We start from the raw sequence: 24615 nt of genomic DNA on the forward strand, positions 1-24615 counted from the left end.
AGCACCGCTGAAGTACTCTATATGGGGTCTGATGCTAAACTTCAAAACTGAAAGGCTACGCAGCAAAAACACCCATAGCCTACAGGAGTTTCTCCTTAATCTGCATACAACCAATAAAAAGGACGAAATGGATTGTGAGGGCGATGGAGCTTCTAGTTTGACTAAGACATAGAGTTATGCTGTTTTGAATTAGTTCAGTCATGGTGACTAAGACAAGGAGAAGTCTCTATTAGCCCTTGAATCAGGGACTACATTCTTTTTCAATAATGTGCAAAGTATCTTTCTTTGTGAAAAGAAGAGAGAAATTTACTTCTATCCACCTTGTTTCTTATCTATTATGATCTGATTTGGCACTGTCTGTTCTTCTATTAAGTTGGTTTTAGCTTTTGTAAACTCACCCGTTCCTAAGGGACTAGCTTTGGTCCTTGGGTAGTGCTCACGTATCCTTTAATATTCTATTCTATCAAAGAATATTTAGCTGGGATAAATGTGCGTCGATGTTTGACTTTCGAGTGCTGAATGCTGTTTCTATCTTTGCAAGGGCACATCATATTGAGGGTTCTGTTGTCTTCATTGTTACAATGTGTTTGCGGTTGCTGGTAGAACTGGTTGGAACTTACTTCTGTGCTACATTGTGCTAGGTTCAAGAGTGTTATGAACTTTCTGCTGAATACGAAGGAAAGCATGACCCTCAGAAGTTGGAAGAGCTTGGGAGAATGCTTACCAGTTTGGATGCTGGAGATTCCATTGTAGTTACTAAAGCTTTCTCTAACATGCTTAACTTGGCAAACCTTGCCGAAGAGGTTCAGATAGCTTACAGACGAAGAAGCAAGCTAAAAAAGCGTAATTTTTCGGATGAGGCTTCTGCACTAACTGAATCAGACATTGAAGAGACCCTTAGGAAGCTTGTCGGACAGCTAAGCAAATCGCCCCAAGAAGTTTTTGATGCTTTGAAGAACCAGACTGTTGATTTGGTGTTAACAGCACATCCTACTCAGTCTGTTCGTAGGTCTTTGCTTCAGAAGCATGCAAGGTCTGTTTGTTACAATTGCTGTAGTTAACTAAAATGAGTGCTGAAATAACAGCATATCCTACTCAATCTGTTCATGGGGCTCTGTTGGCGCATACCCATACTTTTTGTAGGTTACCTAACTATAAGTCTATTTCTGAAGATGTAAAAAGACGATTTAAGGAAAGAAGACAGTATCTGTTCGGTTCATCTATATTTTCATCTAGAGAGCAGCTCTTTTTTTTTTTTTTTTTTTTTTTTTTTTTTTTTTTTTTTTTTAATTTCAATTTATTTGTACTTAACTAGACAAGATAAGATTCTCATTTCTCACTTGCTCTCCAGGGTTCGTGATTGTTTGACGCAGTTGTACGCGAAAGATATAACTCCTGATGATAAGCAGGAGCTAGACGAGGCTCTACAAAGAGAGGTATGAGGTTCAAAATTTTGGCGTTGTTGTAGTCTTCCTCTCTTTTCTATTATGTCGATCCCCTCCATTTCATCAGTGCTGTAATTTTAAGTTTCAAGGAAGGCTTAAATTTTAGTTGGCATATGAAGTAGTGTACAGAAATGTTGTTTAGTGAACATGTGCCAAGCTAAAATGGATACGAGTAATGCTTGAATAGATACACGTTCAAGAATGGTGCTTTAGGAAATTTGTGCTGGTTGTAGAGTATTCTCTTAGTGCTTTTTCACTCCCTGGTGCATAAACATTGATATTGGAGTTTTTCTTTTTTTCCTTCTTCATGTAAGGCAAAGATGATATATAAAGCTGATGACAAAACTCGGATAGGCAGATTATATGTATACAATGAGAAATTTAGGTTGAATTGTTAAGGAAGCTAGTTCTTTCAGGGACCATATCTTAGCTTTTAAATGGGAAGAAACAGATTCACCTCCGTACAGGTTTTTAAGCTGCCAAATTACCTTATTTTTGTGCGTTTCAAAGGTTGTAAGCTGTTAGACACATACAAAAGCAAAGTTCCTTAGAGGGGGAAAAAACTAAGAAGAACTAGTGTACCTGCATTGGTATTAAGAAGGCTAGCTGGCAGGTATTTGGTTTAAAACAGATGAACAAATAAGGAGAATACAGTAAAGCTCACTAACCAGGTGTCAGAACTATTTGATTTCTTGATTTTTGCAACTTATTTTTTGCCCGTTTAACATGATTTTGGGTTTTAAGCATTGCCAGAATACCCATAAGTCCTCACACCTCTGCATAAAGAATATTAATAACTATACATTCCTGTGACTCTGCTCTTTCGCTGCATACAGATTCAAGCAGCCTTTCGCACAGATGAAATCAGGAGGACTCCACCAACTCCACAAGATGAGATGAGGGCAGGGATGAGTTACTTCCATGAGACAATATGGAAAGGGGTGCCGAAATTCCTACGCCGTGTTGACACTGCTTTGAAGAATATTGGAATAAATGAGCGTGTTCCCTACAATGCCCCTCTCATTCAGTTTTCCTCTTGGATGGGTGGTGATCGAGATGGTACGGTCTTTCTTTACAAGTAGCATTGTCTTCTTTTTTTGTTCTCTCTTTGAGTCAGATTAAGCACATATTAATAGGAACTAATTCTGATACAAGTGGAATTTATGGTTGATTAAGATGGTTCAGTTTATAGAAATGCTCAAAGGTCAATGAATTCGGTGTATCCTTGTATAAATCCATGGCTCATATGTTGCAAATCTAACCTTTGAGGGACAAAAAGATGATGTTTGTTTAGGTGAGGTGTTCTCAACTCATTCACGATCGCATATTATCTGCAAATCATAGCTAGATGGTAAAATGGTACTTATAAAGCTTTACAGTACGCATTAGCTTAGAGCAGTAGAAGCATCTTGCTTTTGATTCTCGAGTGACATGAGAAAATATTCTCCCTGAAGCTCAATATAATCGCATGCCAAGTTTGAATAAGGTTTGAATTTCTTTGTAAAGGCACCATGATTTTTGATTTGCATGCAGGCAACCCTAGAGTAACCCCTGAAGTGACAAGAGATGTGTGCTTGTTGGCTAGAATGATGGCTGCAAAACTGTATTTCTCTCAGATTGAGGATCTTATGTTTGAGGTGACAAATTGGTTCACTGGATATTGTTGCTTGCACTTTACCCCTGATCCTGCAGCAGTGACTTAACTAACATTTTTTTCTGTCCCTTTTTATTTTGCCTATGACAGCTTTCAATGTGGCGATGCAATGATGAGCTCCGTGCACGTGCAGATGAGCTTCATAGGACTTCCAAAAGAGATACGAAGCACTACATTGGTATTCACCTCTGTTCTTTGGTCTGCTACCAGACTTGTTTTCTGGAAGTGTATTGCATCTCACATATTATTCTCTTCCACCTTTCCTTTCTCTTTTCATGATTATCGTTGCTAATATTCAATAGTCTCTGTACCCCTTCAATTACTAACTGCTCCTTTTGCTTAATTTACTAAAACAGAGTTTTGGAAGCAAATTCCACCGAACGAGCCCTACCGTGTTCTTCTTGCTGATGTGAGAGATAAGTTATATAATACACGGGAACGCGCTCGTCAGTTACTAGCCAATGGGTACTCTGATGTTTCTGAGGAGTCAACATTCACAAATGTTGAACAGGTAATTTTCAGAAACTCTTTTTATTTCTGACCACCTCTTTGCAATAATGTAGAACTTGTTAGCTCAACTTCCAAATTTATCAATTCTGAAGAATATCCTATCTATTTCCAATATGTGTGTCAATGATATTTTCTATGTGTGATTTTTAGTATTTTTAATTGAAGGTGGATTTGGCTGTCTAAGTAGTTGAGACAGTTTGTGCGCTAAATGTTGAAAGAGAGAAGAAAATAGTTTCTGTAAGATAATACGCAAATGAAATCAAGCAAAGATTTGAAATTCTTGTTTGACAATATTCATCTTGCTTTTAAGACAAAGTTCTAGCATGTGCTACAACACCGAATTTGTGAGCTAAGTCCAACCAAAATGGCATGGTTCTAATTTCTTAAATGTTTAGAGATAATTCTTGGTATTCAGATCTGCTAATATGCATGCCTATTTCTCTATCATTTGAATATGTAAAAACGATGGTTGTCCTTGTCCTGCAGTTCCTGGAACCTCTGGAGCTGTGCTATAGATCTCTATGCGCTTGCGGTGACAGACCAATTGCGGATGGCAGCCTTCTTGATTTTCTAAGGCAAGTTTCCACCTTTGGTCTCTCTCTTGTGAGACTTGATATCCGGCAAGAGTCAGATAGGCACACTGACGTTCTAGATGCTATAACGAGGCACCTGGGTATTGGATCCTATAAAGAATGGTCTGAAGAGAAGAGACAGGAATGGCTCTTATCTGAACTAAGTGGAAAGCGTCCACTGTTTGGACCTGATCTCCCTAAAACTGATGAAATCGCTGATGTTTTGGATACCTTTAATGTCATTGCGGAACTTTCTGCCGATAATTTTGGTGCTTATATTATTTCAATGGCCACGGCACCCTCTGATGTGCTTGCCGTTGAGCTTTTGCAGCGTGAATGTCATGTAAAAAGTCCATTGAGGGTTGTCCCGTTGTTTGAAAAGCTTGCTGATCTTGAGTCTGCACCTGCTTCCGTTGCTCGGTTGTTCTCCATAGATTGGTACAGAAACCGTATCAATGGGAAACAAGAAGTTATGATTGGGTATTCTGATTCGGGTAAGGATGCTGGCCGACTATCTGCAGCTTGGCAATTGTACAAGGCTCAAGAGGAACTTGTAAACGTGGCGAAAGAATTTGGAGTAAAGCTAACAATGTTTCATGGCCGAGGAGGGACTGTTGGACGGGGAGGGGGTCCCACCCACCTTGCCATTTTATCACAGCCTCCTGACACAATCCACGGTTCACTTCGTGTGACTGTTCAAGGTGAAGTTATTGAACAATCGTTTGGGGAGGAACACTTGTGCTTCAGAACTCTTCAGCGTTTCACAGCAGCTACACTTGAGCATGGAATGAACCCCCCTGTGGCTCCAAAGCCAGAGTGGCGTGCCCTATTGGATGAGATGTCTGTTGTTGCTACGAAAGAGTATCGGTCTTTGGTGTTCCAGGATCCACGATTTGTTGAATACTTCCGCCTTGTAAGTACATTCAAGATACTTCATAAGTTGATTAGAACTGCTTTTAGAAGACTCTTAATGGATCATTTAAAAAGAGGTAAAAGAAAAGAACATTCAGCAACCAAAATACAAAGAATTGAAGGACACGAACAATTTGTTAATAGGTGAAAGCGGTCAGTTTCTAATAATTAGTCAAAACAGACATGGATGGCATTTACATTTCAGACATTGGTGACTTAAAATGAAGTTTTACCATAACATTCCTCTAAGAACCGGTATGGCATTGATTCAATTATGGAATCATGAATAGTCATTGGTTGGGCTGATGTATAAACACCATAATCTATACTTTGTTCTATATCTATATACTATAGGTATAGGTTACTATAGAGATAGGTGGATAAATATTTTTCTTTAGCCCTATATGTAATGTGTAGAAATGACATCAGGTAGCCACTTTAGATGGCTGTATTTAGAAATTAGTCAGTGCGTTAAATTTTAGTGTTTCAATTCAAATTTTTAGGACAAAAATGTTTTGAATTGTCCTGAAGTTCATATATTTAGTTTAAAATTTCAGGACAAAATAAGTACCGGCTAATCTCTAAATAGCATATCTTATCTGTGCACTTGCCCCACGTAATGTGCATATGAAACTGAACTTTCTATTTTCTGTTTGTCAAAAAATGCAGGCAACCCCAGAATTAGAATATGGTCGCATGAATATTGGAAGTCGCCCCGCAAAAAGGAAGCCAAGTGGTGGGATCGAATCTCTTCGAGCAATTCCATGGATCTTCGCATGGACTCAGACAAGGTTTCATCTCCCAGTCTGGCTTGGCTTTGGGGCCGCATTCAAGCATGTTATTGAGAAGGATATAAGAAATCTGCAAATGCTCAAGGATATGTACAACGGATGGCCTTTCTTCAGAGTGACACTTGACTTGATCGAAATGGTCTTTGCTAAGGGAGACCCTGGTATTGCTGCATTGTATGATAAGCTTTTAGTATCAGAAGATCTATGGCCGCTTGGAGAGCACTTGAGGTCCAAATATGAAGAAACAAAGAGCTTTCTCCTTCAGGTACTGAAATCTTTTCTTAATTGATTCACCCGAAAGTCCACTAGAGCTCATTAGTGACTTGGATTCTTGAAATCTCATCAAAAGCTAGGCTTGATATTTTATTTCAATGTTGCTACTTTTATTAGGTTGCTGGGCATAAGGATCTTTTGGAAGGAGATCCATACTTGAGGCAGAGACTCAAACTTCGCGATTCTTATATTACCACCCTCAATGTTTGTCAAGCCTACACATTGAAGCGAATTCGCGACCCCAGCTACAATGTGAAGGTGCGGCCACATCTAGATAAGGAGATCATGGAATCGAGTAAACCGGCTGCTGAGTTAGTGAAGCTGAATCCTATGAGTGAGTATGCTCCCGGATTGGAAGACACCCTTATCTTGACAATGAAAGGTATTGCTGCTGGAATGCAGAACACTGGTTAAGGCTAAGGCTTCATCGAATTATGTATGTTGAATAAGTTATGCTGTCTAACTATATAAATATTTCTGTTAAAGAAGAATAATGATGTGATGTTTTTGAAGAGTTGTGTTTCTTGGTTATCATTCACTATTTCGAACGTTATGCGTGGAGTGTTAAATAGAATGGATCAGAATGTCTGTAACTTCCTTTTTCTGGCTAGCTGACTGCAATTTAAGCCTCAGTCAATCAACAACGATTTAATTGCAACAAATATTTCTTCTTAATGGGGTAAAAGAACTTGGGATTGTCAATATTTTCCTTAAAGATTTTGACGAGTTGACGTGCAATGTGATGTTGAATTCCAAAAGGTGACAATAACATACTACCACTGTTCACTTTTAGTTGTCCAGTATTCCAAAAATAAATTTTTATTTTTACTTGTCTTTTTTGCATATCAAGTAAAAAATAATTTATTTTTTTGTTTTGCCCTTAACATTACTTACCCATTTCATATCATTTTCCAAATCCATTAAGGCTATACACTAATTAATATGGGTATCATGATAAATTATGTACTTTATTTATTATTTCTTAAGGGGTGTGCAAAGTCAACAGTGGCCAAATAAAAGTGAAACGGAGGAAGTAGTATAATTTCACATGTATGTGAGCTCTGGAGAGGATGATGTGCATGCAGAAGTTACTCCTACCTTGTAATAACGCATGTACTACTCCTGTTACATCTTAACACTCGCTGTTAGGTTTGAATGGGTCTTTGTTCAGTAACTTTAGGCTATAGTTTAGTATCCACGGGATTTAGCTTTTTCAGTTAATTTGTTTTTTGTACTGATTATATTTTCACCTTATAGGAGTTAGCTTAGCACAATTGGTTACTTCCTTTGTATATAAACTCCATTGGAGGCTCATCAAATATACAAACTTTTCATTCTAGTTTTCTGCCTTCATGTATTGGCGGTAAAAAAGAGCTACACGTGGAATATTAGACTGCTTACATTGCATAACATGTAGAAAAATAATATAGCAGTATGTGGCAGTCTTATTTAACAGAGTAAGAAAAGGCACGGGAAGAAACACCCACGAGACAGTATCGGGCTAACAGCTGGCAAAGAATGAATAAATAGTAGAAAGAAGGAAAAATACATGGACCGGAAAAAAATAAGGAAGGGGAATCGTAACATATTTAAGGCGTTTATAGCAATAAATGCATCGGTTATGAGAATCTAAAATAATGGGCAATCAATATCATTAATGCCCATAATTAGCTCAAATTATGGGGGAAACCCGTTACTATTGTACATTCCTATATAAGGGCACAAAATATTATTTGTAAAGACACACCTGAGACAATATTGAAATATACACTTTATTTTTATGCTTTCTCGAAATTCTCTACCTTGACTTTGCAATAAGTTATTTTCTTAGTTATTCTTGTTATTTTCCTTTGATACCATTGCGAAAGTGAAGCTAAACTTGGTTATCAATAACCCGTTTTCTTCTAAAATTAGACTTTGACCGAAAGATATATTTTTTGTTAAATAAATTGGTTCCGTTACCACGTTACCGGGAATCTGATAATCGTTTCACTTTCCAAATTCACTTTTCTGTCAAACAATCATGTCGACTGCCAACGACAACAACCAACTGAACCAACAAGAGGGAGGAACCCCAATCCCTTCACCTCAAAATTCTCCTCGACACTGCCGAGAGGGGTCACCTCAAAGATCGACATCACATACGAATAATCAACAAGGGGATGAACAAACTGCCGAGGACGTATTAAAACAGCTAATTGCAGAACACGTCAACAATGCCCTTCAAGCTTTCGTCAGTGGATTGCCAACTGCGCCACCAACTCCTCCTCCAAACAATACCGCTACTATAGAAAACTTGGAATGATGTGTACAACAGGTACAGTACGAAGCTGCGGATATAAGAAGACACTATCACTCGGTTAAGGGGTGATGAAATAACAAGTTCGAGGCGACCAGAAACCGAAAAAGGTCCGGTAAGAACAGGTATGAACCTTACATGGGACCAGCAGGACGAGATTCATGCTCTAAACAAGAAAATCCAAGGTATGGTTCTAGATCAAGAGATAGAGATGCAAGTTCATCATCCAAGTTCGGGAAAGAGCGAGATGCGCGGGATAGCAATGTTAATACAAAGACAAAGATTGGTGATTACAGTTTCAATATTAGCACTTCTGAGTTGGTAGCTGTTTTAAGAAGTATGGGAGATAAGGTGTGGTGGCTAAAAGAAATGAGATCAAACCCTAGCAGAAGAAATCCAGATTTCTGGTGCGAGTTTCATAACGACCACGGTCATAAAACAACAGATTGCAGATTGCTACAAGGTGAAATAGAGCATTTGTTAAAACAAGGTTATTTAACCAATTTATTTTGTGAGAAGGGTAAGCAAACGTATATGAAGAATAGACAAGAGCCACCGAAACCTCCATCACCAAAAAGGACGGTTAATGTGATAAGCAGAGGAGAAGAGGTCAACGGCGTGGCATATACGGCTGCAAAAAAGACATCAAAAGTCACGGTTACCCACGGAAAGCGGGTTCGCCAAGTTTTAGAAGAAGACAGTATAATGTTTGATGATGCAGATGCAGATGGCGTGATGATCCCTCACAATGATGTACTGGTAATATCTTTACTTGTACATGATAGTAATGTGAAACGAGTTTTGATTGATACAGGTAGCTCCGTAAATATCATTCTTCTGAGGGTGGTAAACAAGATGCAAGCTGATGACACAATGGTGCCCAAAGCACGTACCTTATCTGGATTTGACAATTCAAGCATTGTTACAAAAGGAGAAATAGTGCTTACCACATTTGTAGAAGGAGCTGTCAAAGATACGAAATTCCAAGTAATAGATACGGACATGGCGTATAATATGATTCTGGGTAGGCCTTGGATTCATGATATGGATGTTGTTCCATCTACTTTGCATCAAGTTATAAAATTCACTTCACAATGAGGGATTAGAAAAATTTGTGGAGATCGACAGGCTTCTAGAAGTATCAATTCAGTGGCGGATTCGAGCATAGCGAACGATGGTGCAGATGAAAAATAGCAATTACAGAATTCAATTGAGGATAAAGCAGCACAAACCTCAACTGAAGGTGGACAAACGGACGTAGATTCAAGGCCTGATGCCATTCAAGAGCCAGAAGAGAATGAAAACATCAAAAAAAACAATAGAAGAACTTGAGGCGATCACGCTTTTCGAGCAATGGCTAGATAGAAAAGTTTATATTGGAATGAAGCTAAGCCTAGAAATGAAAGGTAAAATTGTCAAATTTTTACAAGCTAACGCAGATTGCTTTACTTGGTCGCATTCAAATATGACAGGTATACCACCGGAGGTAATGACCCACAAGCTGAATGAAGATCCATCGTATCCACCTGTCAAATAGAAGAAAAGAAAGCAAGGATCCTTCAAAAATCAGGTGATCCAGGATGAGGTACAAAATTTTTAAAAATTGGGTCCATACGGGAGGTAAAATATCCTGACTAGCTAGCTAATACTATAGTAGCATGGCGAGTTTGTGTAGATTATACTGATTTAAATAAAGATTGTCCTAAAGACTCATTTCCTTTACTGCATATAGATTTACTAATTGATTCTATTGTAGGACATGAATTGTTAAGTTTTTTAGATGCCTATTCAGGATATAATTAGATAAAAATGGATCCTTTAGACGAGGAAAAAACTTCCTTTATCACATACGGGGGGACTTACTATTAGAAAGTCATGCCTTTCGGATTAAAGAATGCTGGAGCCACGTACCAGAGATTGGTAACAAAAATGTTCCAAGAACACTTGGGAAAAACTATGGAAGTCTACATCGATGACATGCTGGTCAAGTCAGCACAGGCGGGAGATCATATCCAACATTTGTTAGATACTTTTCAGATTCTCCGCAAGTTCAATATGAAGTTAAATCCCGAAAAATGTGCCTTTGGCGTGGCTTCAAGTAAGTTTTTAGGTTTCCTTGTTTCTAACCGAGGTATAGAAGTAAACCCTGCACAGATCAAAGCCATTGAAGAAATACCAGACATACTCACGAGCAAAAAAGAGGTGCAGAGGCTGACAGGTAGGATAGCAGCTTTGGGAAGATTTATTTCTAAATCTTCGGAGAAAAGTTTTAAGTTCTTTTTAGTGTTGAAAAAGCAAAACCAATTTGAGTAAACTGATGAATGTCAACAAGCACTAAAAAATCTAAAAGCATACTTGTCAAACCCACCGTTGCTGGCTAAACCGAAGGATGGAGAAAGGCTACTCATCTATCTCAATGTATCAGAAATGGCGGTAAGTGCAGTGTTAGTACGTGAAGACAAAGGTAAACAATCTCCAATCTATTATATTAGCAAATCTTTATTGGATGCTGAAACTCGATATCCTCATTTAGAAAACTTGCTTTAGCACTAATCTTGGCATCTAGAAAGTTGAGGCCTTATTTTCAATATCACCCTATCTCTATAGTGACCGCTTACCCCTTAAGGAATATATTGCATAAGCAAGAACTGTCAGGTAGGTTAGCCAAGTAGGCTATAGAACTCAGTGAATATGATATCGCATACCAACCTAGAACTGTCATAAAATCACAGGTTTTAGCATATTTTGTGGCGGATTTCAGCTCAGGGATAGTTCCTGAAGCAGAAAAGGAACTATAGGTATTCACCGTATCTAATTCGGGTACTTGGACCCTATTTACTGATGGCTCCGCAAATGTTAAAGGAGCGGGTTTAGGCATTGTTCTAATCTCACATTCAGGAGAAACCATAAGGCAGGATATAAAGTGTCGTCCCATTACTAACAATGAAGCAGAATATGAAGCTGTAATTGCAGGTCTGGAATTGGCACGAGAACTCGGAATAGAGCAAATTCTAATCAAAAGTGACTCACAGCTTGTAGTTAATCAAATGTAGGGGACTTATATCGCTAGAGAGGCGAGGATGCAACAATATTTGGAAAAGGCACGCGAATTAATCAGACAATTCCAATCGTGAAAAATCGTGCAAATACCTAGGAAGGAAAATGCGGAAGCAGACGCGTTGGCTAATCTCGCATCTGTTGCAGAAGTAACAAATGAAGAAAATGCTACCGTAATACATTTGTTTCATTCGGCACTCGACCAGGATCAAAACGAGGTAAATTTCAGTAACTTAACTTGGGATTGGAGAAATGGGTTCGTTAATTTCTTGCAGTACGGGATTTTACCTGAAGATAAGAAAAAGGCTTAGTTACTTCGACGAAAAGCTGCCCGTTATTGTTTGGTTCGTGGCAACTTGTATTGAAAGATGTTTGGAGGGCCTTTAGCAAGATGTCTGGACCTTCTCAAACAGAGTATGTGATGAGAGAAATACATGAGAGACACTATGGAAATCATGCAGGAGGAAGATCCTTGGTAAAAACTCTATTTAGAGCAAGGTATTATTGGCCAAAAATAGAAGAAGATATGGAGAGTTTTGTGGCCAAGTGTGACAAATGCCAACGATATGGCAACAACATGCATTGCCCAGCAGAGCTATTACATCCGGTTATTTCACCATGGCCTTTTATGAAATTGGGGATGGATATTGTAGGTCCACTACCACACGCCAAAGGAAAGGTACGATATTTATTAGTATTAACAGATTATTTTACCAAGTGGGTAGAAGTAGGTTCCTTCAAACAGGTGCAGGAGAATGAAGTCAGGGACTTTATTTGGCAAAACATCATATGCCGGTTCGGAGTTCCAAAAGAAATCGTATGTGATAATGGCCCGCAATTCATAGGTGCGAAAATCACAGAATTCATTCAGAGTTGGCAGATTAAAAGGATAACTTCAACACCTTACCATCCTGTGGCTAATGGACAAGCCGAATCGACAAACAAAGCTATTATTAATAACTTGAAGAAAAGATTGGAGGAGTCAAAAGGTAAGTGGCCAGAAGTATTATCAAGAGTCCCCTGGGCTTATCGAACAACATCAAAAACAGGTACGGGAGAGACTCCATTCTCACTTGTGCATGGTGCTGAAGCCTTAATCAGTAGAAATAGGTGAACCAAGTACAAGATATACCCAAGCGACTGAAGACTCAAATGAGGAAGAGATGCGAATAAATTTAGATTTGCTTGAAGAAGGGAGAGAAGTGGCTCTAATAAGGATGGCAGCGCAGAAACAAATTATTGAGCGATATTACAATCGGAAACCTCATCTCAGATACTTCAAGATTGGGGCTTCGTCCTCAAAAAAGTTTTTCAATCGACAAAAGCGGCCAATGCAGGAAAGTTGAGTCCAAATTGGGAAGGACCCTACAGGATTCGAGGCATTGCTGGAAAGGGTGCATATGAGTTAGAAATAATGGAAAGCAAAGTAGTTCCATCAAATTGGAATGTTGTTCCTTTAAAGAAGTATTACTTCTAAGCAAAGGAAGAACCCCCGGTCATGTATCATTCGTGTATGGTTTAGTTTTATTCTTTTTTAATTATACTAACCATTTTAGATGATAGGCACAAAGCTAGCCCACACCAAATGATGATATTAGACCTGAAAGACACGCGGGATACAAAATTATTCCCTGTCTGGGTTACAACCTTTCTGAGTGGAAATAAAATGGGTTAAGCAGTCATCATCTAAAAATATACCTCCGAGTCACGTATGTATTTTCCTTTTCAGGAAATGGACCAAATGGAAGGAATAATCAAGTGCTCGGATTTCATACTTCAAAGCTCTAACACTTGGAGGCCTATAGATAGAGGGCAAAGAAGACTGAAAGTCAAAGAAGACTAAAAGTCAGAGTTCAAGCTTGGATCAACCCAAAAATCAAAAGTCAAGAGCCAAAAAACAAGTCTAATTCAAAAACCTTTGTAATAAGCTTTGATAAAGTGTAAACTCGCGGACATAAATTACAAGATCCTAGGAGTACTTAGGTTAAGGGCAATGATTAGTCATGGGTTGCAAGATATACCCTAGAATTTTTTGAAATCTGTTATAAGAGAAACAATTATGAAAGAGTTGTAGATGTCGTACAGAAAGTTAATTGAATACTTGTAAAGTGTTATGTAATTTGAAAGTTCAAAACATGAAAATTCCTCAAATTATTCATGAAACTTCTTCAAAATATGTATTTTCCTACTTCTCTCATATATTTACACCAATATGAAGTTGAGACGTCTTCTTCATTAGTGTCGTTTATAAAAGGGCCCTCTTTTATAAAATTCGTGTCTATGCCAAAATCACGAAATATTAAAGCATTTTTAAATGCAAGTCAAGGAGTGTAAACAAAAACTCAAATTAAACGAAAGATCATATATTAAACTTGGCTAAAACTAAGTATATACTTAGTTAAAACCAAAACGTTTGTTTGATAAACAAACACCGGAACGAACCCGGGGTAAAAACTAACCAACCATTCCAAAAAGTAAAACTTCCTATCAAAAGTTCAAAAACAAACTAAGTTCTGAGATAAAACTAAAAGGCAGAATCCAATGTGGCATTATCAGCAGCGGGAGAGGCAGAATCCAATATGGCATCATCAGCAGCGGGAGAAGATTCAACTTGAGCAGAAGAAGCTTGAATACCAACTTCACCAGGAGTAAGCTCATCACCTTCGGGAACGCCGATCTCAGGTGAAGGAAAGTCTTTACTTTGTTGAGTTTTTTCGATTGCCTCTTTAGCTTTACCAATCTCGGAATTGAGATCAAAACCTTCCTGGCTAGCCTCCATCAAAGTCTCGAGGCGGGCATTCAAAAAAACCCAACTTACATCAAGTGTCAATTTATCTTCAAGGGCTTTGTAATCTTTCTCCCACTGGTCAATTTCAGCCTTCAACTCTTCTTTCTCAATCAAAGAAGAATCATAAGAAACCTTGAAAGGGGCGAGGGAACTCTCCAAGAACTAGATCTTATCAGAAGAGACACGCAGGTCTTCTTGAACCTAAGTGAGTGTTTGAACTAGCTCCCCGGCATAAGTCTCCTTCTGATTAATGAGTTCTTTCAAACCCCTTATCTCCTTGGTAGCTTTAGAAAGTTGCACTGCAAATGAAGACTCAAGGATGTTTTTGTCTTTGCCAACTTGACTTGAAGAGGCTTTTTCAACTGCCAATTCCGCCGCGTTCATCCTTGCTTGCTGTTCCAAAGCACACTTCTCTTCAGCTAAAACTTCTTCTCCAATTGAAGACCCTCGCATTGTTCCTTCCAGTTATCCGCTTCAGTACGATAATCATTGACTAGCTGCTCAGTGTGAAAAATTCTCTTCATAAGCTCCATGCCTATCAAGTTGATCTATAAAAGAAAAGAAAGAGGCGATTGTCAAACAAAAGTAAATAACCACAAGGAAAAGAAAGGAAAAAGCTAAGACTTGAACCTGCAAAGATGAATGAACAATATCATTCATCCATGTCAAGGAGCTATGGCTTTCCAACTTTGACTTCTCAACTGGGCCAAGTAGAGGTTTCAACCATACGCCGACTTGACCAAATTTTTTCAATAGATTACCACCTTCAGGGACTTCTATGGTAACCTTTTTCATCACCCTATTGCTACTAGAAGTACCAACTTCAACATGAGAAGTAGTAGCAACAAGGACAGTTGAGGAAGTGAAAGTAGCCGCGGGAGGAGCAGCAGCAGCAACAACAGAAATAGTAGATTGAGAATTGCCGCTGGAAGAGGAGCAAGGAGTAATTCTTCAGAAATGGGACCAAAATCTTCACTATCAAAACCACGGGAAAATAGCTGATCAGTAGAGTCACGAGGGGGAGCATTCATCTCTTCATTAGAACTCACTAAAGTAGCATCTTCAGGCTCATTCAAAGGAACTGAACTTGGAGGGAGGGTGGCTTCATCATCTGAAATAACGTGCCTCCTAGCCCGAGGCCTGCGCACTAAGGAACCCTCTTCTTGTTCCTCTTCACCTTTAGAGCTACGAGATCCGTCTACTTTTCTCTTCGATCAAGAGCTCAGAATCCTTTCTTGAGCAAGACTCACCGTAAGTCTCGCAGATGAAACAGAAGCGGGACTAACACCATGAATGGAAAATCCTAACAAAAGAAAAGAGTCACGGTAAGAAACTCTTAAGTTAGCAAAAGAGAAAAAGAAGAGGACTAAGCGGGAAAAAGTACCGCGTGTTTTAACTTTCCACCCAAATCTCTAAGAGAGATATTTCCAAGATCTTCTCTCATAGGGGCAACAGATAGCAACTTTCCTACCCAAGCACGGAAGATGGGGATTTCCTCAAAAACTCCCATATTTGCTAAAAAGTAGGGGTGAGAATACATTAGAATCAATTTTGAGAAAGGAAAAAGGTGAGATACAAATACTTACGTGCAAAATTCCACTTTTCTGGAAAAGGCATATTTTCTTCACCCACCAAAGCACTAGTGGAAGAAGCAACGAAGTGAGCATACCAGCCTCGATCTCTATCATCCTCAGGGGTAACTAATACTCTCTTACTTTTAGCCACAAGGGAAAACCCCCTTCATGAAATAGTTTGGGAGAGTAAAGATGGAGCAGGTGAGGAAAAGTAAAAGGCATAGAAGCCAAGTTTGATAAATAACGGAGGCATGCAACATCTCTCCAAACACTAGGACCAATCTATCCTAAACACACATTGAAGTAACGACAGAACTCAATGATTACCGGGTCAATAGGAGGTTTAAAACCTAGGGTAAAAGGATATGTATAAATGAAGGAATAACCAGTTTGGTATGAAGTTATTCTTTGTTAGAACCAGGGACTAAAATTGGAAAGTAGGGTTTCCAATTACATTCTCTTCGAACCAGAGCAAGAAGACCAGTGGTAATCAGAGTTGGGTAATGATCAACACGATCAAGGGAAGCAGCCATGGAAGAGACTTGACTCTTCATGGATTCACTATCAGTCACAAAGGATAGCTCTTGAGGAACAATTTCATCAACAGTGGGTTCACATAGAGCTTCAGTTGAATCTTTGTCTTTAGAAGAAGATCTTAGGTTGCAGAAGCCCTAGGTCTAGAAGAGGATGGATTGACAGCACTACTTTGAGAAGGGGAACCACGATTAGAAATATATCCGAGGCTCCACAATCTACCACCTCTTCTACTTCTAGTAGGTACATTGGAAGAAGCAAACCCATCAACAATGTTAACTTTGCGAGGATCAGGGGAAGCCATGATTAATTAAAGAAACACAAGAAAAAGATGCAGAAAGAAGTAAGACAAGAAGACGAAGAAGGAAAGGCTTTAGAAAATTGAAAAAAATGGGTGAAGTATTTATAAGAAGACACGACTATTAAGGTCATTATGAAGCGTCATAATGGAATCGTCACTTCGTGACTGATGCGATTTCAGGAAAACCCTAAAAGACACTGAAGAACTGAAGGGCCAGTGGATAAAAGCCACGTGGCTTGATCATTAAATGAAAGCAATGAACATCACATCGGTTCAGAAAAGGGTATGATTATATTCGAAAACGGCGGCAGGGATTTCCCGCCATAAAAACTTTTCACTTCCCCGAATATTCAGTAGAGAATATTCAAGAAAGTGGAGGAATATCTGTATTGGTGGTGAAAAAGAGCTACACGTGCATTATTAGACTGCTGACATGGCATAACGTGTAGAATAATAATATAGCAACACGTGGCAGTCTTATTTAATAGAGCAAGAAAGCACGGGAAGAAACACCCACGAGACAGTACCAGGCCTAACAGCAGGCAAAGAATGAATAAATAGTAGAAAGAAGGAAATATACATGGACCGGAAAGAAATAAGGAAGGGGAATCGTAACAGATGTAAGACATTTGTAGCAATATGCATCGGTTATGAGAATCCAAAATAATGGGCAATCAATATCATTAATGCCCATAATTAGCTCAAATTATGGAGGAAACCCGTTATTATTGTACATTCCTATATAAGGGTACAGAATATTATTTGTAAAGACACATCTGAGATAATATTGAAATATACACTTTACTTTTATGCTTTCTCGTAATTCTCTACCTTGCTATGCAATCAATTATTTCCTTAGTTATTCTTGTTATTTTCCTTTGATACCATTGAGAAAGTGAAGCTAAACTTGGTTATAAGTAACCCGTTTTCTTCTAAAATTAGACTTTGACCGAAAGACATATTTTTGGTTAAAGACTTCTTACCTTAAAGGTAGAGAAACTGTTTTCGATAAAGACCCGAATTTTCAAAAAGTAACAAATATTGAATATTTTCATACTATTGATCATTAATATATCATTACTTTTCCAGTTTTCCTTGTTCCACTAAACAGGATACGATTTTCGAAATTCACATAAATCTATAAAAAAGAATATGAAGAAATTTCAGTGGTAAGAACAAGAATTTTAGTACTTCTTTTTGGTCAAGATTTACATTTTTTTTAACTCATTCTGACTGAGCTTGTGGTTCTTTTACGGGATTCTATACAAAAAATATGTATTTAATTAACTTGTAGATAAATTGTAGATTTTGACCAAATTTGTATATATATTGTAAAAAATTTATAGTTACTTTCTGTAAATATAAAAACTTAGACAAACCGGATAAATAAATTTAGAATTGACCCTTGGTGGCATGATTAGGGAAATGCATTATTTTTTAAAAGGAAAATGATCTGAAGCAAGCATAACTTCAACACTTCGCCGTTCAAATTCATGGCCGCAAATGAGAGCAAAAGAGATATTAGGTTAAATTAAAATTTTGAAACCGGCAGAAAAGAGTAAAAAATCGACATTGCTTGAAAATTTGTAAAAACCGTGGTAAGAGCTTAAATAAGTCTTAAAAAATTAGACACTCGGTAAATTTTACTTTTATTTGCTGAACTTGAGAAGAGTATCTAATAAATTTAATTAATAACTAATAAATTTAATGACAAAAGTTCCAACATAGACAAAAGGAAACTTTCCATCAACAAAATTGAAATAAAGCAATTTTGAGTTCTTTGTGTTGATAGGACATCAAGCCATCCAAGCAATTGTGGGGAGTAGTTGACACATCAAGCCATTCAAGAATTGGTTTTCTAGTCTTTTTCTTTAAATCTCTTTCATATTTATTGTCAACAAGTGAACTGATAGAATTGGTCATAACTCACTAGTAAATGTTTTCACCTTTTTCAATTTGGAAACATTGAAAAAGGAATTGAAAAGCCAGAGAGAAAAAACTCCTTAATTTCTACCGCCTCCCCCCCAAAGTCGTTGAATTGCAAGCTATCTTATCAAAACAAAGAACGACCCAAAAGTACTTTCCTGTAACAAATCATAAATCATACTTCTGATTCAGTAAGTTATTGAGCCAGGGTAGTACTTTGTATAGAAAGAAACTTTAGGGGTTAAAGTGTGCAAGTTAGAAGTTAGTACCTAACTTAACTATTAGAGTTAGTTAATATCTGTATATAGTAAATGAGTAGAGATTACTTCCGTAAGTGATTGTCTTTCTTCTCCAATCGTGAATAACAATGGAGGTTCTGCAATTATTCTTCTCTCTCAATCACTCATGCATGACTACCTTCTTTGGAATCTGATATGGTATCAGAGCGGCCGATCTAATTCCGCTGTCTCTCTCTTCTTTCTATCAATCTCACAATTTAATTTGTTCTCTCAATTTTTCATTCTCGTCGGAGGTCGCCGTCCCAGAGCTAGGGTTCTTCATTCAGAGCAAAAAATGGCGAATGATGGATTAAATGCTGAGAATGGACAGGGAAACACTCATCCCGTTGAGGCGGTACTAGGAGACACTCATCCTTTGTACTTACGACCATCAGATACGCCGGGAGAGCATCTGATTGAATTCAAGCTGATAGGGACAGAGAACTACAATTTGTGGTCTAGATCTATGAGAATTGGACTGTTTACGAAGAACAAAATTGGATTCATTGATGGAACCTGTAAGAAGGAGAATTTCGGGCAAAATTTGCATGATCAGTGGGAGAGATGTAACGTATTTGTGCTATCCTGGATAATGAATGCTGTTACCAAAGAGCTCTATAGCACTGTGGTCTATGGATCTTCTGCGTATAATGTGTGGAGAGATTTGAAGGAACGCTTTGATAAGAGGAACATCTCTAGGATCTACAATTTGTCGCAGGAAATTATAGCTCTCAAGCAAGGTTTGGCACCGGTCTCTGTTTATTATTCTAAACTGAAGGACCTATGGGATGAATATGATGCCATGACACCTACTCCTTCATGTCCATGTCCTGAGTCAAGGATATTTGTGGAACATATTCAGCAACAGCGTCTAGTGTAGTTTTTAAGTGGTCTAAATGAATCATTTGCCCAAGCAAAAGGTCAGATTATGTTGATGATTCCAACTCCAAACATCAATGAAGCTTATGCAATGGCTGTGCAGGATGAGAGCCAAAGAGCCAAGGCAGCCAATATCAACAATTTGGAAATAGGAGCACAAGCAATGACTTACAACACAGGTCATGTAGCTAACTCATCGGCTTCCAATGCAGGTTATGGAGCTAATGCTGTGGGCTATAACACAGGACAAGCATACACTGGAGATACAAGCAGAAGAATCAGCTGTATTGTGATTATTGCAAGTACAAGGGACACACTAGGGATGTCTGTTACAAATTGGTAGGCTATCCTACAGATTTCAAACCAAGGAGGAAGAATTTTGGAAGGAATGCAACTGCAGCACATGTGCAGATGGACAATTGTACAGCTTCCAATGAACAGATGGAAAGGACAAAACCTGAACCTGCAGGACATTTCTTTACAGAAGAGCAGTACCTTCAGTTGCTGAAAATGCTCAACCAGGCCAACATCAACACCAACACTCCAACTGATACAGCTGCCCATGCCAAGGTCACAGGTATACCATTGTCACTTCTGAGTATGATCAAAGAAAACAGATGGATTATAGACTCGGGAGCTACAAATCACATGGTGTCTAGCCTACATCTGTACATTGATTATATGGAGTTGTCTGAGAGTAATTCAAGAAAGGTACAGTTAACTACTGGAGAGACAAGTGTAATCACACACTTAGGGACTTCCAGCATATTAGACAACATAATGATCAAGAATGTGCTCTTTGTACCTAGGTTTAGGTATAATCTGTTATCAGTATCTAAACTGACCAAGGACTTGGGCTTATTTCTTGCATTCTTTCCTGCCTGCTGTATATTCCAGGACATTTGCAGTGGCAAGGTGAAGGGGATTGATAGAGTGGAGCATGGATTATATGTGCTGGATCAAAGTATCAAAATCAACACACATGAAGGATTGCCTGTTGGTCTCATTTCTTCTATATTACCTATTAATAGAATAAATGCTGCTTTATGGCATAAACGATTATGACATGTGCCTATGGAAACTATGAAAAGAATGCATATGTTTGGAAACACAAAGCTTGTTGACTGTAATGATCCATGTTCTGTATGCCCTTTGGCAAAACAAACTCGCTTACCTTTCCCAGATAGCACTACAAAGAGTTATGCATTGGGTGATCTTATACATGCAGATGTGTGGGGACCCTTTAGAGTTCCTACTTATGATGGCAAACAATATTTCTTAACTCTTGTAGATGATTTCAGCAGATTCACATGGGTGTGCCTTATGAACTCTAAGGATGAATCAATTGTGGTACTGAAATTCTTCATTGCTTTGATTAAAACAAAGTTTTCTTCTACTGTCAAAATTCTCAGAACAGATAATGGAGGAGAATTTTTCAACAGCCGGCTCAAGGAGTTATTTGGTGCAGAGGATATTACTCATCAAAGTACATGTCCCTATACCCCTCAACAAAATGGGGTAGTGGAGAGAAGACATAGATACATACTAGACACTGCCAGATCCTTAAGGTTTCAAGCTAATGTACCTTTAAGGTTTTGGGGAGAGTGTGTTATGACTGCAGTGTATCTGATAAATAGAATTCCCTCTAGGATATTAGGTGGAAAATGTCCATTTGAGCTAGTGTTCAACAAGGTCCCATCATTGGATCATCTTAGGGTATTTGGGTGCCTTTGTTATGCTGCAAACTTGAAGAAGAGGGACAAGTTTTCTGCTAGGGCTATTCCTGCAGTATTCTTGGGTTATTCCCTAACTCAGAAAGGGTATAAACTATTTGATCTAACTAATCGAGTAGTTTTTGTCAGCAGGGATGTTATTTTCCAGGAAGATAGTTTTCCTTTTATGCAGCAGCCAGGTGAGTCCAGTCCAAAAACTATTCTATTCACAGATCAAGACCACAATATACCTGTTGCTGATCCTGATGCTCTATCTCCAACAACCACTTTTCCAAATGATGACCCTTCAGTTGATGTAATGCCCATAGATCCATCACCTCCAAATATACAGGAGGACATGTCACTCAATAGCCCTATTGATACTGTTTCTCCTACATCACATAGTATGAATTCTCCTACACTATCTACTGTTGATACTGTTATGCACTCACCAGCAGCATTACCTCAACATGAAAACAATTTTGAACCTCGAAGAAGCTCCAGAACTTCTAGACCTCCTATTTGGATGCAGGATTATGTAGGTCACCAAACAACTGCCTATCCTATTTCCAACTCTGTCAGTTATCTCCATTTGAAACCTCACTATTCAAAATGCTTAGCCACCTACTCTTCTGAAACAGAACCAAAAACTTTTGTTGAAGCTGCTAGGGACCCTAAGTGGGTTGAAGCCATGCAACAAGAAATCCAAGCCTTGGAAGACAATCAAACCTGGAGCTTAGTGCCATTACCATCTGGGAAGCAACCTATAGGGTGCAAATGGGTGTTTAAAATTAAGTATCTTGCTTCAGGAGAGATTGAGAGATACAAAGCTCGACTTGTGGCAAAGGGCTACACACAGAAGGAGGGCCTTGACTACACTGATACTTTCTCACCTGTTGCTAAAATGGTGACAGTCAGATCAGTTGTGGCAATAGCAGCTTCCTCTGGTTGGCCCCTCTATCAGATGGATGTTCATAATGCCTTCTTGCAAGGTGACTTAGTTGAAGAAGTTTATATGCTTGTCCCTCTTGGTTTCTCTAAGGGTATTGCCAAGCAGGGGGAGTATGTATGCAGGCTGCATAAGTCCTTATATGGGCTTAAACAAGCATCTCGACAGTGGAATATCAAGCTGTGTGAGGCACTACAGACCATGGGGTTCTCTCAAAGCCACTATGATCATTCTCTATTTACTAAGAAAACTGACACATCTCTTGTTCTAGTGCTCATTTATGTGGATGATTTGATAATGACTGGGAACAGCATTACAGAAATTACCAGGGCAAGAGTCGAGCTGCAGCAGTGCTTTAAAATGATGGACCTTGGAGAACTGAAATTCTTCCTTGGGATTGAATTTGCTCGATCTGAAAAGGGGATATACATGAGCCAGCGTAAATATGCATTGGAGCTGATCTCAGAACTTGGATTAGCTGGAACCAAACCTTCTAGCACGCCATTAGAAGTAAACCAGAAATTGACCTCTGTAGATTTTGACAAGTTAACTTCTTCTGATGCCAATATTCAAGACCCTCTCTTGAAGGATGCTGGTGAATATCAAAGACTGGTGGGAAGACTATTGTACTTGACAATGACTAGGCCGGATATATCATTTGCTGTACAAACGTTGAGTCAGCACATGCATTCTCCCAAACAATCTCATTTAGATGCAGCAATGAGAGTTGTCAAATATATTAATGATGCACCAGGGCAGGGACTTTTGTTACCATCTTCAGGAGATGGGACACTAAAGGCATACTGTGATGCTGATTGGGGAGCCTGCCTCCAAACTAGAAGATCAGTCACTGGCTACTGTGTATTCTTTGGCAATGCCTTGATTTCTTGGAAATCAAAGAAGCAAGACACAGTGGCAAGAAGTTCAGCTGAAGCTGAGTTTAGAAGCATGGCTTCTACTGCAGCAGAAATTGTGTGGCTTATTGGTTTACTTAGTGAATTGGATGTGAAGGTACAACTGCCTGTGGCTCTATACTGTGATAGCAAGGCAGCAATCCAAATCGCAGCAAATCCTATCTTTCATGAACGTACGAAGCATATTGATATCGATTGCCACTTTATTAGAGAGAAGATAAAAGCTGGTATCATCAAGACAACACATGTGAATACTAAGGAGCAAATAGCAGACATATTGACTAAGGGTCTGGGAAGAACACAGCACCAGTACTTACTTTGCAAGCTTGGAGTGAAGAATATTTTTCTACCTTCCAGCTTGAGGGGGAGTATTGAGTCAGGGTAGTACTTTGTATAGAAAGAAACTTTAGGGGTTAAAGTGTGCAAGTTAGAAGTTAGTACCTAACTTAACTATTAGAGTTAGCTAATATCTGTATATAGTAAATGAGTAGAGATTAGTTCCGTAAGTGATTGTCTTTCTTCTCCAATCGTGAATAACAATGGAGGTTCTGCGATTATTCTTCTCTCTCAATCACTCATGCATGGCTACCTAATTTGAAATCCGATATAAGTAATTGTTATTTTTATTCTAACACATTTATGAATGTTTTGTAACAGCCCTAAATTTCTATATTTCGTTATTTTATTTTATTTCAAAATTTAACTTTAGGAACTTGTCAAAATCGTATATCGGGAAATTTTTTACAAGAAAAAAAAAATTCAAGGTGTATGTATTATCAAATACTAATTTATATAACCAAACGCAAAAACATATATAAATAAATGAATAACTAAAGGGTAGTGCGATGCACAAGACATCTCGCGTTCATCCTAATACAAAACATTAATGACTGTGTCCACGAGTCAAACCCATAACCTACACATCATACTTTAACAACTTTTGCCGCTACACCAAGGCTCCCCTCAAATAAATGAATAACTAGAAAAAGATAAATTGGAAAACGTGACAACAGACTAGGGGTGTTCAAAACCGAACCGAAACCGAAACTTAATGGCTTATTGGTATCGGGTTAACGGTTTAACAGACGGGGAATAGACTGAAATTTGTTCATTAACAGCTTATCGATTTGGGGGTGGATTATTCAATTTTCTTAGCGGATAATCCGTTAACCCGTTAAGAATATATATATATATATATATATATATATATATATATATATATATATATATATATATATATATATATA

The 24615-nt window shown here is 38.4% G+C and overlaps 2 protein-coding genes across 2 annotated transcripts in view; both read left to right on the plus strand.

Moving 5' to 3' along the window:
* LOC109240245 (phosphoenolpyruvate carboxylase-like) overlaps positions 1–6754 on the plus strand; it is an 8220-nt gene extending 1466 nt beyond the window's left edge. The window contains exons 2-10 of the mRNA XM_019406875.1: positions 642–1033; positions 1352–1436; positions 2282–2504; positions 2979–3082; positions 3190–3277; positions 3456–3610; positions 4096–5094; positions 5763–6149; positions 6275–6754. Coding sequence (XP_019262420.1) covers positions 642–1033; positions 1352–1436; positions 2282–2504; positions 2979–3082; positions 3190–3277; positions 3456–3610; positions 4096–5094; positions 5763–6149; positions 6275–6571 — 2730 coding nt within the window. The 3' untranslated portion in view covers positions 6572–6754. The remainder of the gene's footprint in view (positions 1–641; positions 1034–1351; positions 1437–2281; positions 2505–2978; positions 3083–3189; positions 3278–3455; positions 3611–4095; positions 5095–5762; positions 6150–6274) is intronic.
* A 1840-nt stretch (positions 6755–8594) lies between these two features.
* On the plus strand, positions 8595–9554 carry LOC109240235. Its single transcript, XM_019406866.1, has 2 exons — positions 8595–9156; positions 9271–9554. The coding sequence occupies exons 1-2, from the start codon at positions 8595–8597 to the stop codon at positions 9552–9554; spliced, it is 846 nt and encodes a 281-aa protein (XP_019262411.1).
* The last annotated feature ends 15061 nt before the right edge of the window (positions 9555–24615 follow it).

Source organism: Nicotiana attenuata, unplaced genomic scaffold, assembly GCF_001879085.1.
Source record: "Nicotiana attenuata strain UT unplaced genomic scaffold, NIATTr2, whole genome shotgun sequence".
In the NCBI taxonomy this organism is placed as follows: Eukaryota; Viridiplantae; Streptophyta; class Magnoliopsida; order Solanales; family Solanaceae; genus Nicotiana; species Nicotiana attenuata.

Coding starts and splice junctions, on each gene's coding strand:
- LOC109240235 (XM_019406866.1), top strand. CDS start 8,595: ATGGGACCAGCAGGACGAGATTCATGCTCTAAACAAGAAAATCCAAGG. Junction 9,157..9,270: donor CCAAGTTTTAGAAGAAGACA/GTATAATGTTTG, acceptor TGATTGATACAG/GTAGCTCCGTAAATATCATT.